At 45.1% G+C, this 15,273-nt stretch overlaps 1 protein-coding gene across 1 annotated transcript in view; it reads right to left on the bottom strand.

The window, feature by feature from the left end:
* Nucleotides 1-13,178: 13,178 nt before the first annotated feature.
* The window catches only part of Pex1 (peroxisomal biogenesis factor 1), a 7,519-nt gene continuing 5,424 nt past the window's right edge, over nucleotides 13,179-15,273 (bottom strand). The window contains exons 13-15 of the mRNA XM_017899313.1: nucleotides 14,988-15,161; nucleotides 13,456-13,568; nucleotides 13,179-13,396 (exon numbers count right to left, since the gene is read on the bottom strand). Coding sequence (XP_017754802.1) covers nucleotides 13,324-13,396; nucleotides 13,456-13,568; nucleotides 14,988-15,161 — 360 coding nt within the window. The 3' untranslated portion in view covers nucleotides 13,179-13,323. The remainder of the gene's footprint in view (nucleotides 13,397-13,455; nucleotides 13,569-14,987; nucleotides 15,162-15,273) is intronic.

Here is a 15,273-nt window from a genome sequence, read left to right on the forward strand (position 1 = left end):
AAAAAAAAAAAAAAAAAAAGGAGAATCGTAACGATCGTAGAGTATCGATGATAAAAAAATAAAAGAAGTAAAATAAAATATAACGTAAAGCGTATCTAAACGGATAGAAACATATCTTCTTGATATTTACGTAAGTTCCTCGGCCACCGTTTATTTTCGACGTTGAACGAGAGAAAGGAAGAGGAAACGTAGCGATCGTATAGTTCGACTGGAGTTTTCCATTAATCACGAAAAGCAGCTGCGTTAACGCCCGAAACGACATGCACGTAATCATTGTTAATTATTTGCTGTAATATATCGCGACGTTTGTAAATAAATTGAATCTTAATCGGAGAGTCCGCCTTTCCTGAACTTTTTCCCAGTTAACGAGAACTTCCTCATTAACGGTAATTTTACATCGTGCATTTTCTTCCATGTACTTTTTCCACAGAATTAATTTAACCTTACTTTCATCGTTTTCTTAAATGTATTTCAATTTCTTGTATCAAAAAATATTCGACGAATGGCGTATTTCTTAATTCTTTGATTCTGTGAAAACGAGTCTTTTCAGCCACTTTGATAGTTTTAGCGTTAACCGAAACGCATATTACGAATAATGTTATTGCAGATAAAGTGTCCCAGAGAACTGGTCCTTGACACGGAAGCCTGAAAGTAGCCAGGATCGATCAAGAAACCATCGAAACGTTTCTCCTGCGTATTTGTAGAACTAATCGGAGGTCACGTGGAGAATCGTCGTAGGGGAAAATCTGAGGAACGAGAAGGAGGAACTTCCACGCCTCCCCTTCGACCCTCGATCCACCCCTCCGTTGCGTCGTGTTTTATTTCTGATAGCGACGCCTCTGCCACCGCCGCGAGGACATTATCGCCACCGCGAAGGACCCTTTCTTCCCCCATAAAGGCAATCACGCTTTCTTCGTGGCGAGATAACAGCAGAATGGAGAGCCAGAGACGTCTCCGTTCGCGCCAAAGAATTCCACGACGATTCCATAATTCTCGAAGCTTGGTCCTACGAGCAAAGCGATTCTTTTCACTTCTCTCTTACTTTCCTAAATAGAATTCCTCTACACTCGCGAGCACATTGTTTCTGACGATTGTTTGCTGGTGTCATTTAACCCTTAGCATATCAAGCTATTGATATTTCTTATTATGAAATGGTTTTACATTTTTATTCTATCGAATGTGACACGGATACCACTCCAAAATCGAATCTTAATTCATCTACTCCCTTAAATCAGCAATGTTTCCTACGTATTTATAAAAATTTTGAAAATTATCTCCCATTTACGAGGCGGAAAGTGTGGTTCGAAATTATGAAAAGTAACCTAGGAAGTTTCGCGATTTCGTCGTGCCTAAGGAAAAGAAAGCTCGAGCACGAGGGAAGGAGATTCTTGGAAAACGTGGGCGTTTAAAATCCGAAGGAGGGCACGAGGAACGACCGGAAGCCCGAAGAACCGACGTAGACTCGAAATGCACGGTGGGTGTTCCGATTCGAAAGTGATTACATTTGACTTGGATTCGTGCCTCCTTACGGCAAAGGCAGCCTCCGCTGGTACAGAGCCTCGGCAACGAGGACATTCTTCCCCGACAATACCTCCCACAATCGAGCGAGCAGCACTTCCGCGCATACTAATGGAGAGGCGCCTAGACTCCTTTGGCCAGCCAGTAGTCGACGCCCCAATCCACCCTTCTCCCCCCTTTTCACCCCTTTGCACGCCACCGTGGAAAACTTCTCCTAGCACGAGGAAAGACGTCCCCTTCTACCCCCTAGTTTCTATCAGAAAAACACCGGGATAGATTTTTCCTACAAAGTCGAAGAACGGTTCGAGAAATTCTTCTTCTCTTCTAATCGAAGACGTTTCTTAAAAACGGACCCATAAACTGACACGGAGAATCGAAGTTTTGGTTAAATCGCGTTAGAGGTTTCAGGTTTAACGGAGACCAAGTGTCCACGATTAAAAATTTTCGATGGTTGTTCTTAGACATAACACTGTCATGGATTCGTGACTATACTTTACTTTATACTATACCTTCGTTAGAAATGACAAATTTCTAAGCCGCATCCCTTTCGTCCCTCTGTCTTCGCGAGCTACCCCTAACTCGCATCGCGCGGTTCCAAGGACCTCCGCGATTTCGCGAGAGGCCCGTCCAGGACACTCGAACGCAAAGGAAACGAGTCGAGGACACGGAGGAGAAGGCACGCAACTCGATAGACGTTTTAATTGCGTCGGTGCGCAATTATATAAGCGCTTTTGTAGGCTCCGCGTGAGAGGGAGCCGAGCGCATCGCACGAATCGTTTGATTGCGGAAAATGACGGGCGGCGATGGCGCGAGTGGAAGTTTTGAGTGGGCGTCGGTCCTGGCAGACAATGAGGCATTCAGGGGTGGCATTGTCGGGCCGACAACTGCGTTACCGTAGACAAACCCGAAATCACCGGCGCTATCGCCGTCCCAGATCCGATTATGCGAATAATAAAATGCAGCGAAACAGAGGAAGCGACAGAGAGTGAGAAAGAAAGAGAGGGGGCAGAAGGGATACAATGTGGTGAAACGGGGGGAAGAAAGAAAGCGGAGAGAAGTTTGTTAATAGCATCGGTACCGCGTCCTCTTCTTCGCTACAACCACCCCTGTTTCCCCTTTTTGTGGAGCAACGATAATCGGCGAAGATGGTGTCGATTTCTGATTATAACGATATTCGGTTCGTGTGACGGATCTTGGTACTTTTCATTGGTCTCGATGCTTCGAATTGTTCCGAAATTGTTACCCTTTTCGTCGAACGAAGTTGAAATTTGTCTATTCCGATGCCCCACGTTTGAAACTTGGGTTCTTGTCGCATTGATGTGGGATGACGAGTTATCTCGTCAGTTGGCATGATATTTCCTAAAAGTTTACCTATTCTATAAAAACTTCTTGAGAACTTTCTTGGGAAATCAATGAAATTAATAAGGATCGACTTCAATTCCCAATGTCAATTTAATACAGCTTCGAACAATAGTGTAATAACATGGTTGATCGTCGAAATCAACTTTACAAGCGTTGAGTAAACCAAACTGTCAAAAGACCAATCTACCCCAAGGATACACGATGTCCTCCACGATGGATCAATTGGCAAAGTGGGTCGGTCGAATATTCGCGTGGAAACTGGGTAACAGGGACGTTGATCGGTCGTAAGCGAGACAAACGTAGCCGAGAATCGTCGTAGAAACGGTATTCGCCAAAGTAGCAGCTATAATTATGCATTAAGGGTTGTCAAGTCCGGTCGAAGTTGGTGAACTTGGTTAATTAGGAACGGCAGTCAGACGCCGCCCGGTATTGTCCAGCGCTGTTGACTTCCGGCCTCTTCTCGCCACCTCGAAAGCCGACGGAGAGGTGGTACGGGGTTGATTGTTTCATTGTTTCCGACCCCACTGTCAAATGCCACCACGCTGAATGGGGTTATTGTTATTTCAGGCCGTGGCGCAGACAATCCAAGGGTTTTCGGGATCCCCGCCGCTTGGCGGTTTAATGTCGAGGTATGTCGACTTCGGGGCCGTCGACAATCGCGCTGCCTTCTTCTGCTATTGCTCTTGAAACTTTGCCAGCGAAGACGAACGTGAGACGTGGGAAAAGTTTAATAAATACCGCGATACATCGACGATAAGCTAAGATGGATTTCCTTTCGCGTCTTTGTAAATCACGCACGAAAAGAACGTCGCTAGAATTTTTTAAGCACTAATAAATGCGAAGACCAAGATTTTATGAAGATAGGAAATGAAACGTAATTTTGTTAACATGCGTGACGAAATTATTAACACATTTGACATACTAGATAAAATTATTTTAATACATTAGCACTATTTGACAGATTCAAGTTAAAAAAATAATATTTTACACTGCCTACGATATTAAAAAACATGGTTACATTTACATCTGAAACGAAAATTTTCACCATCTTCTTAGCTCCAATTTTATTTAAAAAAGAAAGAAAATTAACTTCCTTCCAAAAATTGTAATTTCTTCCCAAGAAAAATTTTCGAATAAGTAGATATACACGAACACTGCTGTCACGATCCCTCGCCAATTTATCGATTTTACCAGGAGAATCGAGCGGCCCCCGTGGTCGGTGCTCGTGTTGACCGGAAGTCCGCTCGGGCTGCGGCCGCTGTCCGCTTTCGGTTTTTCAATTTCGCATAATGTCTGAGCATGGTCTATCGGCGTCTTGGAAAAGCGCGCTCGTGATAAGATAGCCGTGGCCAATACCAGGGAATTTACGTTCGGCATAAGTTTGCCTTATATATGAGCGTCCACGGGAAATGCGGCGATCCTATCGGTCGCGGCCGGGTCATGGAGATCCGTCCGTGAAATGTTGCCCCGGCTAGTATTTTACTAGTTCTGGGGGATGTGACGTGTGCGAAAGGCGACCGCGAAAGCGTTCGGAACGAACGGAGATAAACTGGCTACCGGGACCACGTCTCCAAGCGGTGTCTTTTAAAACGTAATCTGTTACCCGGAAGACGGTCGATGATCGAACGGACGTATAATGGAATACCTTTGAACATGAATCACATAGAGGAAATTTCCGAAAATGACTAAGAACTTGACGCGAACCTTACAAAATTTAAACACAAATCCTGAACAACGTCGATTCGAACACAACGTGATCTGTACGGTGAAGGATGAAATGCGAAAAATAGCATGAATCGGGAGAAAATCATGTCGCTTTTAAATCTTGAAATTCCTATACTTGGGATATTTAGTAAATGGCAAACTGGTGGTTGGAACACAGAGTAATCTGCGCGGCGAAGAATAAAACACCCGGAGAACGTAAATCGGGAGAAAATCATTTCCCACGAGGCATCCCATGCTTCAAGCTTCGGGAAAGAATCGCGTGTAGGTCTGCCGCAGGAAGGAAGGAAGAGGAGGAAAAAAAGGTCGGCAGAAGGGGCCATTCCGGGGACACTTCATCACGATTTAACGCCATAAAAGTCGAATAAGGCCCGATGCCGGTGATGCCCCGACACCTTCTACCGCGGATTGGAAACAAAATGTCGTAAAATATCGGGCGGGAAGCTTCGGCAACGATCCTCCGCCTTTTCTCACCCCTTTCACCCCTGCTTGTTCCCTCTCTATCCGGCTTTCCCTCTCGTTTCCGCGCCCTGTGCCGGCTGACCCGAGAGCGACGGATATAAAATCGCGGCTGGTAGGGGTTGGCAGCTCGCGCGGCGGTAAATATAAATAAAAATGGAAAGCCGACCATAATGGCCGGTGGAAAGTATGACGCATACCTATAGCCGTGGCTGTTTCAAATTGATATTTCGAAAGTGCCCCGATGCAGGCGAACACACATTCTTTCTCCACGCTCTCGTCTATTTCCCTTTTCTGCCAACCCCGATCCTTCGCAACCTTGCCTAGCTTGGTTCCTCCGGTTCCTCCATGTCGGATCTCAACGGCTCCTCTGTGTCTATGATAAGTAAAAATTCCTATTTTTCTCTTCGTTCTATTCTACTTTCCTTCGCTTCTTCTTCGATCGTTTCTTCCTACGAAACCTACGAAACCTACGAAACCGTCTATGATAAACGAAATTGATTTTTATTTCTCTTCGGTGGTTCTTGGCAGACAGGGCTTATCGCGACACCTCGGTCCCTGGCAAGGGATTTCTTTCTGCCAGCGTGGAAAAATCGAGCCACTGTTCTGCGCGCCACTTCCGGTGGTGGAACCCCTTGACCGCTGGATCAGCTGCCGAGAGGAAGATTCGATTTTGGCGAAAGGAGATTCTATCTGGTCGCAAGTCTTGGTTTTTGGTCTCGCGTATTCGTACTGGGCGTCGAAGAATCGTATATTCTTTCACTTTGGAACGAATTCGCTTAAATCGAATATTTTTAAAGATTCTTGTCCTCCTTTTCTCTTCTCTTTTTTTTTATTAAAGAACCTTTTGGGATTTTTGGGGATATAAAATAGAATCGACCAGTACGCGTCGTGTTCGTTTCGTCTGGAATAAAAATAACTGGTATACCGCCGGCGGTTCTAGATCGAGCTTCTAATCGATTCCAATGGCAATAAAGTCTTGAACTTATCCATACGACTCCTGACATCGACTGCAAAGCACCAATAATGCGAATAAATCGCTTAATAAATGCATAAACCCGATCAGACTCGCCAGTCATTATCGTTCCTACGACGATTCACTTTAAATAATTCAATCATAGATATGCAAATGGCAGACCGGTGCCAATCGTTTCCCAAGTACGTCACTGACGATTTCTTCGAATGTTCGAAATTATTATACGCGTTACGTTACACGCCACAAACATTCGCTATGATCCCTAAAGAATTTTTCATTCCTCGATTAATAAAATTTCGAACTTATTTAAAAGCTCGTAACATTGGAGGATACAAAAACGAAAATGCGGAAAGGGAGACGGAAAATGCGGGAAAAATAGAGAAAAAGTAGCAGGATCTTTCGAAGAATCGGCGAGACGTCGAAAATCGACGAAGGGTGGATGGAAGAGAAAAAGGACGCTACTTGCGGGGACGCGACGCGAGCGCAAATTATTTTTCACGGTGACAACCATCCCCGATAGAGGCTCAGGAATCCATGCACCAATGGATATGCAGCGGAGGCAAAATATAATGCAACGTTCGCTTCTCTCTTCTCTCCGCTCTTCTATTTCCCCGTAACCAACAAAGGAGGGATTTGTCGCGAAGCGAAGCTCCGCCGCCGACAAAACCTTACCCTCTCCCTTCCCTCCCCGCTCCACACCCCTCCTTCACCTGTCTATTCGTACACTTTGTAAAGCTTTTAGCCCATTACGAGAGCGTGTACGCGTTCGGCTCGTCGATTGATGTAATGCTATTCTTGCTGCCGAGCATATTTATGCTTATGCATATTCCTCCGACGCCGTTGAATCGTACGTGCGAGTTTTTCGACGTTCCACTCGTTGACGAAGGGGGTGTGTTATGCGACAGTGTGTTCTATTATTCGTATCGATCTGTAAAGACATCTGCAACGACAATGCGGAGTAGCCTCCGCGTCGTAACGAGGTCGAGAAATAGAGTTTTAGAGTTTAAGACGTTTGGGCCGGTGCTGACACAAATCTTGGGGTACAAAGGGTCCGAAACTCGAGATCAGGACTCCGTGAAAGTCATTTTTTAATCGTGATTTGGGGCACCTTTTCGCTGTTCTCTTTGTTGGAATTTACGTAAAATTTGTGAAGCGTTTTTATTGCTGCATTATTGCTTCTTTGAGATTGTAGTTTACGTAACTTTCTTTCTTCGTTTCCCGAAATCTTCTCAACTATTTATTGCCGAATATTCCATTTTTTGATACGCTCGCGATGCTTCTTTTTTCTTGTTATTGCGGAATTTTCCTTCTCCAATTCCTGAGATTGCTTTCTTGATATCCTTGAGCTGTCTTTTTATTGCTGAAATTTCTCTGTTGGAAAATTGGAAGATTCCATCTGCGCGGGTGACAGAACATCGTGTCTTGGAACATAGAAATATTTTTAAATCTCTTAATGTTACCTAATTATTCCAATTGGACATACAACTCTACGTATCATTGCACCGTGTTTACTTTAGAATCTCGTCGCACAGTGAACACTGCGATATTGATAATCGTGTCCTCAAAATTCGTATTCTCTCTCGCATTGGTAACGAGTCCGAGGGAAATTCGTTTCACGAAAAAAGGATCTCGTGTAAGTAATATCATCGACGACGGGCATAATTTCTGTTTTTAAATCTTGGCCCATCCTTTACCCTCCCCCTACTCTCTTCGGTAATTGAATTCTTGGCCGAGATTACTTTAGCTTTCGCCATTTACTTCAGCTGGAGCATCTTGCAGCGAAGCTCGAGCGACGAAGGCTCCTTCAGCGTCGCTTGAACCCCGCAGGTTATTTAAGATAGATTATTATTCTCCGGGCCGTAGTGGCAGGGCATCAGCGAAAATGAAAACGCTATCATTTACAGGCGGATTAATTGCCACGAATCACTTTATCCGTCACTACCCCTCCGCCGCTCCTTTCTACTCGCTTTTCCCGCCCGAACGTTTAATAGAATCCCGTTGTTGCGCCGCGTTGTTATCGTTGTAGCTGCGATTACTCGTTGTCTGAATACAACTTGCGATATTTTAATTAGATTCAATTTTCAGCTGAATAACAAGTCTCTCTCATTACAGGGAGCCTACTGTACATATAAACTAGAGCGATCGTAACACAGAGTATTGTTTCGTTTTTCGAAATATTCCAGGATTACTATTTCTACAAATCATCATCGAATAAATCTAACATCGTACGTCAGCATAACAGCCTAAACTCCATCGGATAAAATTTCAATTACGAAACATCTGACACACCCAACGAGCAACATCGACACCGACGTTGGCACCATCGACGTCGATGATCAAACGATCTAGTAGAAAATTCCGTAAATCATCGACGATCGAACTCCGACGACCGATCGACGAGTCTCATCGTCCCGCGGCCACGGGGTCCACTGTTTCCATTGGTCCGATTCTCGATCCTCGATCGTCGACCGATCTCACGGAGGGGTTGGAGGCCTGGATTGGAATAGGATCGGAGCGAAGCGTGAAGAGGCCGTTATTGTGGGCGCTGGCGCGCGTCATTTGATCGCGCACAGTGGAAGCCAAGGCCTCTCTGTGTGCACCATTTCCCTCCTGCCAGGCTTGTCGGCCGATCCGCCACCCCGTTTCCCACCCCCGACCCACCCCGTCCTGTCGTTTCGCCCCGCGCCGCCGTCGAAGTTGCGCAACCCAGCCCGCAGGAAGGGTAGGTGGGCCTGTGAGGGTGGAATTTAGCCCGCAGGCCGGCCAACCTAATGGAAACAAGAAATTGCGGCAAACAGCGTTACCCACGCCTCGACGCCCCGTAAATATCGCGGCTGAGAGAGACAGCGTGGCCGAAAGCGGCGCCCACAACTGGCCGACTCTCCTTGTCAAAGGATCCTCTGGATCGGCTACCCTCCAGCAGGAGGCCGCAGCGGGGGTGGCAACCGACGTGGAATGTCTTCATGAGCATCTTTCTGCTCGGTTGTTCCACGTGCTTCGCGTGGATAGTTTTCTTTGTCGGGGTGCAGTAGTGGGGTAGTTGAGAAGAAAGGTGGACGAGCTTTTGGCTGATTTGTTTGGATGATTGCGGGGATTGGCAATTGAGGGGTGGTTTATCTAGGGTTGGAAATATCTTAGGGTAATTGTTCGAGAGAATTGCTGGGGTTTACTAAACTTGCGGATATATGCGGATGACACGTCTCAATATTGCGAAGTAGATGTACGATGTGTTAATTTATAATATTGTTTATGTACGCTGTTCATAATTCGCGGTTGCCGATAACAATCACGTATCCAGTGAGGAAACGAATATCCGAGGATCGGATGGGGAATGCTTAAAGTTGCAGGTTGAGAAATTGTTTCGAAGATAATGGAAATTAATTCCGTTAAGGGATACGCGGATAAGATAATCGAATGAGAATTTCGACGATAACAGAAATATTCCGATGCGATGGAAATGCCGGTAACAATAGGAACGGAAACCGTGGACACTCTTGTAATGCAGCTTCCGGACATTGGACGCGTTCGAGTGGGCAGCACTCGTTCCTGGTAAAAGCGCATTGGCCACCGTCTATTTATCTGGGTCTCTGATAATCGAGTTATCGCTGCTTTCTTTTCATTCGATTCAACCGACACCGAGAGATATCGCTGACACTTTCGAGGGATCGACCACGTTTCGAGTGCAATTTATTAGAGAAACTCTCGTGTACACCGGCAGCGTTCCGACGATTTTACCCCACCAACGGGATCGCTCGTGTTTGCCAAGAACGTTTGTTCTCCAAGCACGACTTTAGACCTAGCGATTTTTCCTTCTCGATACTTGAAACCTCGCGATGTATCAATTTTTCCACACTGACAATTCTTCGTTAGTAATGCAATTTCTCTTGGAAGCATCGACTAGTTAATGGTAAATTAATTTTTAATTCGAGCATTGCGCTACTCGCAAGAATGGATATCGATCGTCGAAACTCTTGCGATATAAATTCTTTGTCATTAATTGCTCTGTTACTCGATTATCCCTGCATTGCTACTTCGGTACTATCGTTACTGTTATCACTCTTACCATATTTCGTCAATTGCGTTATCGTAAATCTCTCGTTAATTACCGTGGATTTCTGAAAAACGGAAGTCATCCTGGAGGAAATACTCGATTGAGGCTGTAAGTGGAAGGATAATCGAGGCGACGAGAACATCCAAGAGGAGATGACGCGGAGGAAAGACGGTCACGGTGACGGAAAAAGGCGAGAAAACGCGAAGGAAAGGGGGAACGCTGAATGTCGAGTTTTCAATCTGCCATTCTATCATTGACAATTTCGCGCAAATGGGATCGCGGTGCAAGGGCGTTGAGGCGTGCTCTCGGCGCACATTGGCGTTAAATAAGAGTAACCCAGCCAGCGCGCCGCCACGGCATAATTGCCTGTGAAATCACTAGATGGATTTTGCCTCCTTGTTCTGCATTTCCATCCTGTATTTTTGCAACGCCACCCCCAACCACCCCACCCACGCAGCCTCCAGCTGTGCTGGCCGCGTAATTCCGGGATCGAATCGCATCGCGAAATTGTTTCGTATCACAGCCGCGAATGTAATTCGTCTGTGCACTCCAGAGTCATCGTCACGCGAAATTTCAATCTTCTCTGGACGGTTTCTTTTAATTTTGAAATTCCACGATACAGGAGCGACAGAGGATTTACGATTTCGTGAAAGCAGAAGAATTTCTTGGCATTCGTTATTTGCAAGTTTTAGGTACCAGGAATAGATAGCGTTATAAAAATCGCGATTTTGTAAAGCATTTTACTAGTATCTCAATCATCGTTGATGCTTCTATAATAGGGAAAAAATAGGACAATACTTGCTAAATTCGTGAAATTACTGCATAGGATGGTTATTACTGCAAACAATTGAGATGGTCGTAGTACGATGAATCCCTTTCTTTCTTGCCTACTTGCATCGCAAAGGTGGAGTGGTACTTTGACCAGAGGAATGTATTTCCGCGATTCGGTAATCGCCTTACCGCAACAGAGACCGTCGTTACCACCTTATCTCGTAGCAGCGGCGAGATAGAGAGAAAAGAGACCGATGGCACAGAAAATCTGCACGCGAACGAATCCTTCGATAATTCCAAAGCGAAATAATAAAATCTCACGAAGAATGCTCGTTATTGTAGGCCATTGATACGCACTTTCTACTGAGAAACGAATCCCTCGACGATGCAAGATGCTGGATTCCTCTTTGAATTTCAAGATTTTACAAGACCAATTCTCGAAAAGACGTCGGAAAGACAAATCCAGCGACGATCAATCGGTGGTAAGAGCGGGCAGAAGAAAAGCGGAAACGAGAATGCGAGGTAGCGTAACAGCCGCGCGTCTACTTAGCATAAAAATGGCCAATTATCCGACTAACAAGTCGACCGAGCGACGAAAACCCCGTGGAAACGCGGGGCTGGCTGGTCCTAACTCCGTTAGCGCCTCCTCGCCTCCTGAAGGAGATTAGTTAGCGTAAATGCCGTTGGTCGTAGCATTTTTATTCCTGATTACCGTTTCTCGTCGTGCTAATCTCGTTACCTTGACATTCGAAAACTTGACTCTTCCTCTCTCTTTCCTTCGTCACTCGGCCCACCTCCTCTTTTCCGCCACTTTTCTCCGACGTCGAGGACATCTCGAGAAGGAGAAGAAGACGTCACGAGGAAGAGACGAGAAGCAGCGAAGAAACGTAGAGGCATCCAACGTTCGAAAGACACGCGACAATGCCGGCATGATTTCCGGAAGGACTGAATGCCATCCTAATTCTTCGAGGAATAATCGCGAGTGCAAGTTTGTTTGCCTCCCTGTTTGTTCACCGGTTTTCTCTGTGTTGCGTAATGGTCCCCGATGAATGTGGAAAACTCGAAACGGGAATGTCTTTCACTTGGACTTTAACCGAGACGCTTAGATTTTTTGAATTTTCTTATTTAATCGACAATGGCGGCGATAAAAGGCGAATGAAGGAATTTTTCGTAATTTCAACCCGACAATACCCTATCCCGTTGGATCAAGGGAATAAAGGGTTATTTCCAATAAAGAAAAGTAAACTGGGTATCTTGGAGATACTTAAAGTTGGCAGAAAAATTCGAAGAACGAGATACTGGGATAACCTGGTCCGATGAGAAATCGGTAGAAAGATCGATGGAAAAATCGGAACCGGAAACGAAACCAGGCAGCGTTATTTGAACGAGCGCGTAATTTCTTTGGAATCCGCTTATCTCGGCCCCGAAAACTATAAACCAGGAACACATGTCGACGTAGCGAGGCGGGAGGTTTGGGTGGTCGGGGGTGGATGCTGGTTAACCAGGCTGAAGCAGGAGGCAGCCGAAAGCTAGAGGCGGATGTCGCGCCGGGGCAAAGTTAAATTAAATCACGGGCGAAGGCAGCTAATATTGTAGTTTATCTGGCGGGACATTAGCGCGGTGAAATATGCGCCTCCTTCGCCTGAACTTAAAATCAAGATCCACCGAAGTTCTCAGAGCTCGTTCTCACTCTGTCTCTCTTTCTCACGCTGTTTCACTCTTGGCGCTGTCGCTCTCTGTCTCGCATGCGGCCACGTCCTTCCTGCTAAGTCGCGCATGAAAATACTAATTATTATACCGATTATTAATACGAAAAGTTCCGTGCCGCTGTGCCTGTGCTGTTAAGCTTCAGCATCGCGTGCAACGACGCCGCCGGAGGCTGAGTTTCTTGAGAGACGCAGGCATCCGGATTACGCTTATGCTCGGCTAAACGAGGAAAACTGGGCCCCCGTCCGCGCGAACGGCTCCGCGGATCTGCACTCGCGTATATACGCGATAAAACGAAAGTTAGAACAGGCCTGGTACTCGTCCTTCTTTCCACCAGGCGATTTTGGATCCCGTGAATCGTCGAACCGCGATATGCGCTATCGCAGACAATTCACGTGCACGATTCTTCGTTTAAAGTAAAATACAGGTAACGTTTTGTGGATAGTACAGGCACGAGAGTATCGATAAGAGATTAGCTTGATTAAGATTCGAATTTTTAAATCAAAATACGCCTCGAAATCGTATCGACAGTTGGTTTATTTAGAATTATCTTGAGCAATCCAGTTTTGTAAAATATTTGTGAAATATTTCGCACTCGTTGGTATAAAAAGGGGTAAAACTGTCTTTTTTGAGGTATTACTGTAGTATTGTACGAAAGAAATACGTAACTTTATCATCTATGCTAGAAAAGAAACTATATTCCCGAGTATAGATTTGTTCGTTTTAAGAGAAACGTAAATCTCGATGGCGCTCACGTTTATGCCAGAGTAGCCTTCTGATTCTTCACCACATCTTCCATGAAATTGTCGCTCTTCGAAAATCTGGCGTAGCTAAATTTAAGAAATGAAAATTATCTAGGGTCAACGAATCGTTTTCAGAATATACTTACATCCTCTTATATTTCGCCTTCTCGACGCTGGATAAAGATGGATGGGTGGATTTGATGGAATCGATCAGGTGAGACTGAACAACCTTAATGCCCTCCGCCTCGATATTTCCCTCCTAGAATCAAGGTGAGAAGACAAGGCCATTAATTGGTAGGTTAAGCGAGAAACAGCATGTAAGTCTGGCTATAGGCGCTATCGCTTATCAGCTAGACGCGTTCCTCTCGAAACGCGTCGCGCTCAGGAAACTCGCTCGCTAATTAGACGCACAGTTTGGATATTCGTGTTCTTCCGGTACGTAAGTGCCGCCGTAACTTTATTTTCCCCGTAGGAAGTTAATTAATGGCTCTACCCTTCACCCTATCGCACGACATTTGTACCTCGCGTGCTTTATGGCGATTGTGAAACGTGCATTACGAACGACATAGCTTGACTCTTAAGATCAAATCGCACGACATTTGTACATCGCGTGCTTTATGGCGATTGTGAAACGTGCATTACGAACGACATAGCTTGACTCTTAAGATCATTGAAAATTATTAACGTAAAATATTCCCAGAAGAATGTCTGATACCTAGGAACGCCGGTATGGAAAAAACACATCGTTCGATACATTCGCACTAAGATATAAAAGAAAATCACGATACCGATAACGAAACATCGAAAATTCAAAATTTGATAATACCTATCTGACGATAAAGATTATTTGAAATCGTTTGAAATTATTAACGTGAAATATTTCGAGAAGAAATAGAAATTGAATACGTAGGAATGTCACTGTGAAAGAAACGCACCGCTCGATATCGATATCGTTCGGATCTCGTCGTTGGAATCGTCAGATTCGAACTCCTGGAAGCAGGATGGCAACCAAGGGACGGGGTGTCTGCCTTTCGATTTTACAGGACCGCTGCAGGCCCTAAACCGTGTATCATTATAACGCATAAGATAATAACCCCCTCGACGTTCAGCGAGGCGTAGGCCAGGATGAAGTGGAGCGAGATGGGGGATGGCTGGTGCTCTCGGCAGCGTGCGCTAATAAACCTGGTCTACGTTTCCTCAGTTATATCGCACCATACCTACCTAGCTGGCTCGGCACTCTATATACATAGGACACAAGCAGAGAGGGAAGGGAGAGGAGTATACACCTAACGATATTATCGTCATTACGCACTATCTTACTTCGGAAGCTCCCTACAAATGATTCTTGGCCGGAGTCGCGCTAAAATGCTTTTCATTATTACAGAAGAGAGATACAACGGGCCGTGCAACAAAACGACGCGATCGTTAGGAACAGAGAAACCGTTCTCTCCACCATCGTGAAAACCATTCATTTTCGTTACTTTCCTCAGGTGTTTCGGGTGAATAGATCGTAAGAAAGGGTAGAGCAGATAAAATGATGAATTCATAGGAAGCTTTTGAAGTTTGAAAATTCTTCATTGAAACTTCGTGCTTTTTATCGATGCCTTCAGTGTTTTAATTATGTTAATATTATTATGGTGATAGAAATGTATGAATATAATTGAAAATTCCTACTTACAGGATTACTCGCGACAGCATCCTCGAAAGCTGATAGCCTAGCCTGTGTCACTACAGCGTTTAAATCTGCACCGGTAAATCCTGAAGTAAGTACTGCCAATTCTCTTAAGTCTAAACCCGTTGTGTCTGCGTTTTGTGTCTTGCACAGAGCGGCCAAGATTTCCTCCCTGTCCGACTATGTAATTCCACAAATAATTTCAGTTAACCGACATTTCTACAAAAGGTTGTTACATACTTGTGTGGAACGTTGTTACAACTATGATTTATTTTGCGCTATTATTCGCGTC

Source organism: Eufriesea mexicana, unplaced genomic scaffold (genome assembly GCF_001483705.2).
Source record: "Eufriesea mexicana isolate 0111107269 unplaced genomic scaffold, ASM148370v2 scaffold812, whole genome shotgun sequence".
In the NCBI taxonomy this organism is placed as follows: domain Eukaryota; kingdom Metazoa; phylum Arthropoda; class Insecta; order Hymenoptera; family Apidae; genus Eufriesea; species Eufriesea mexicana.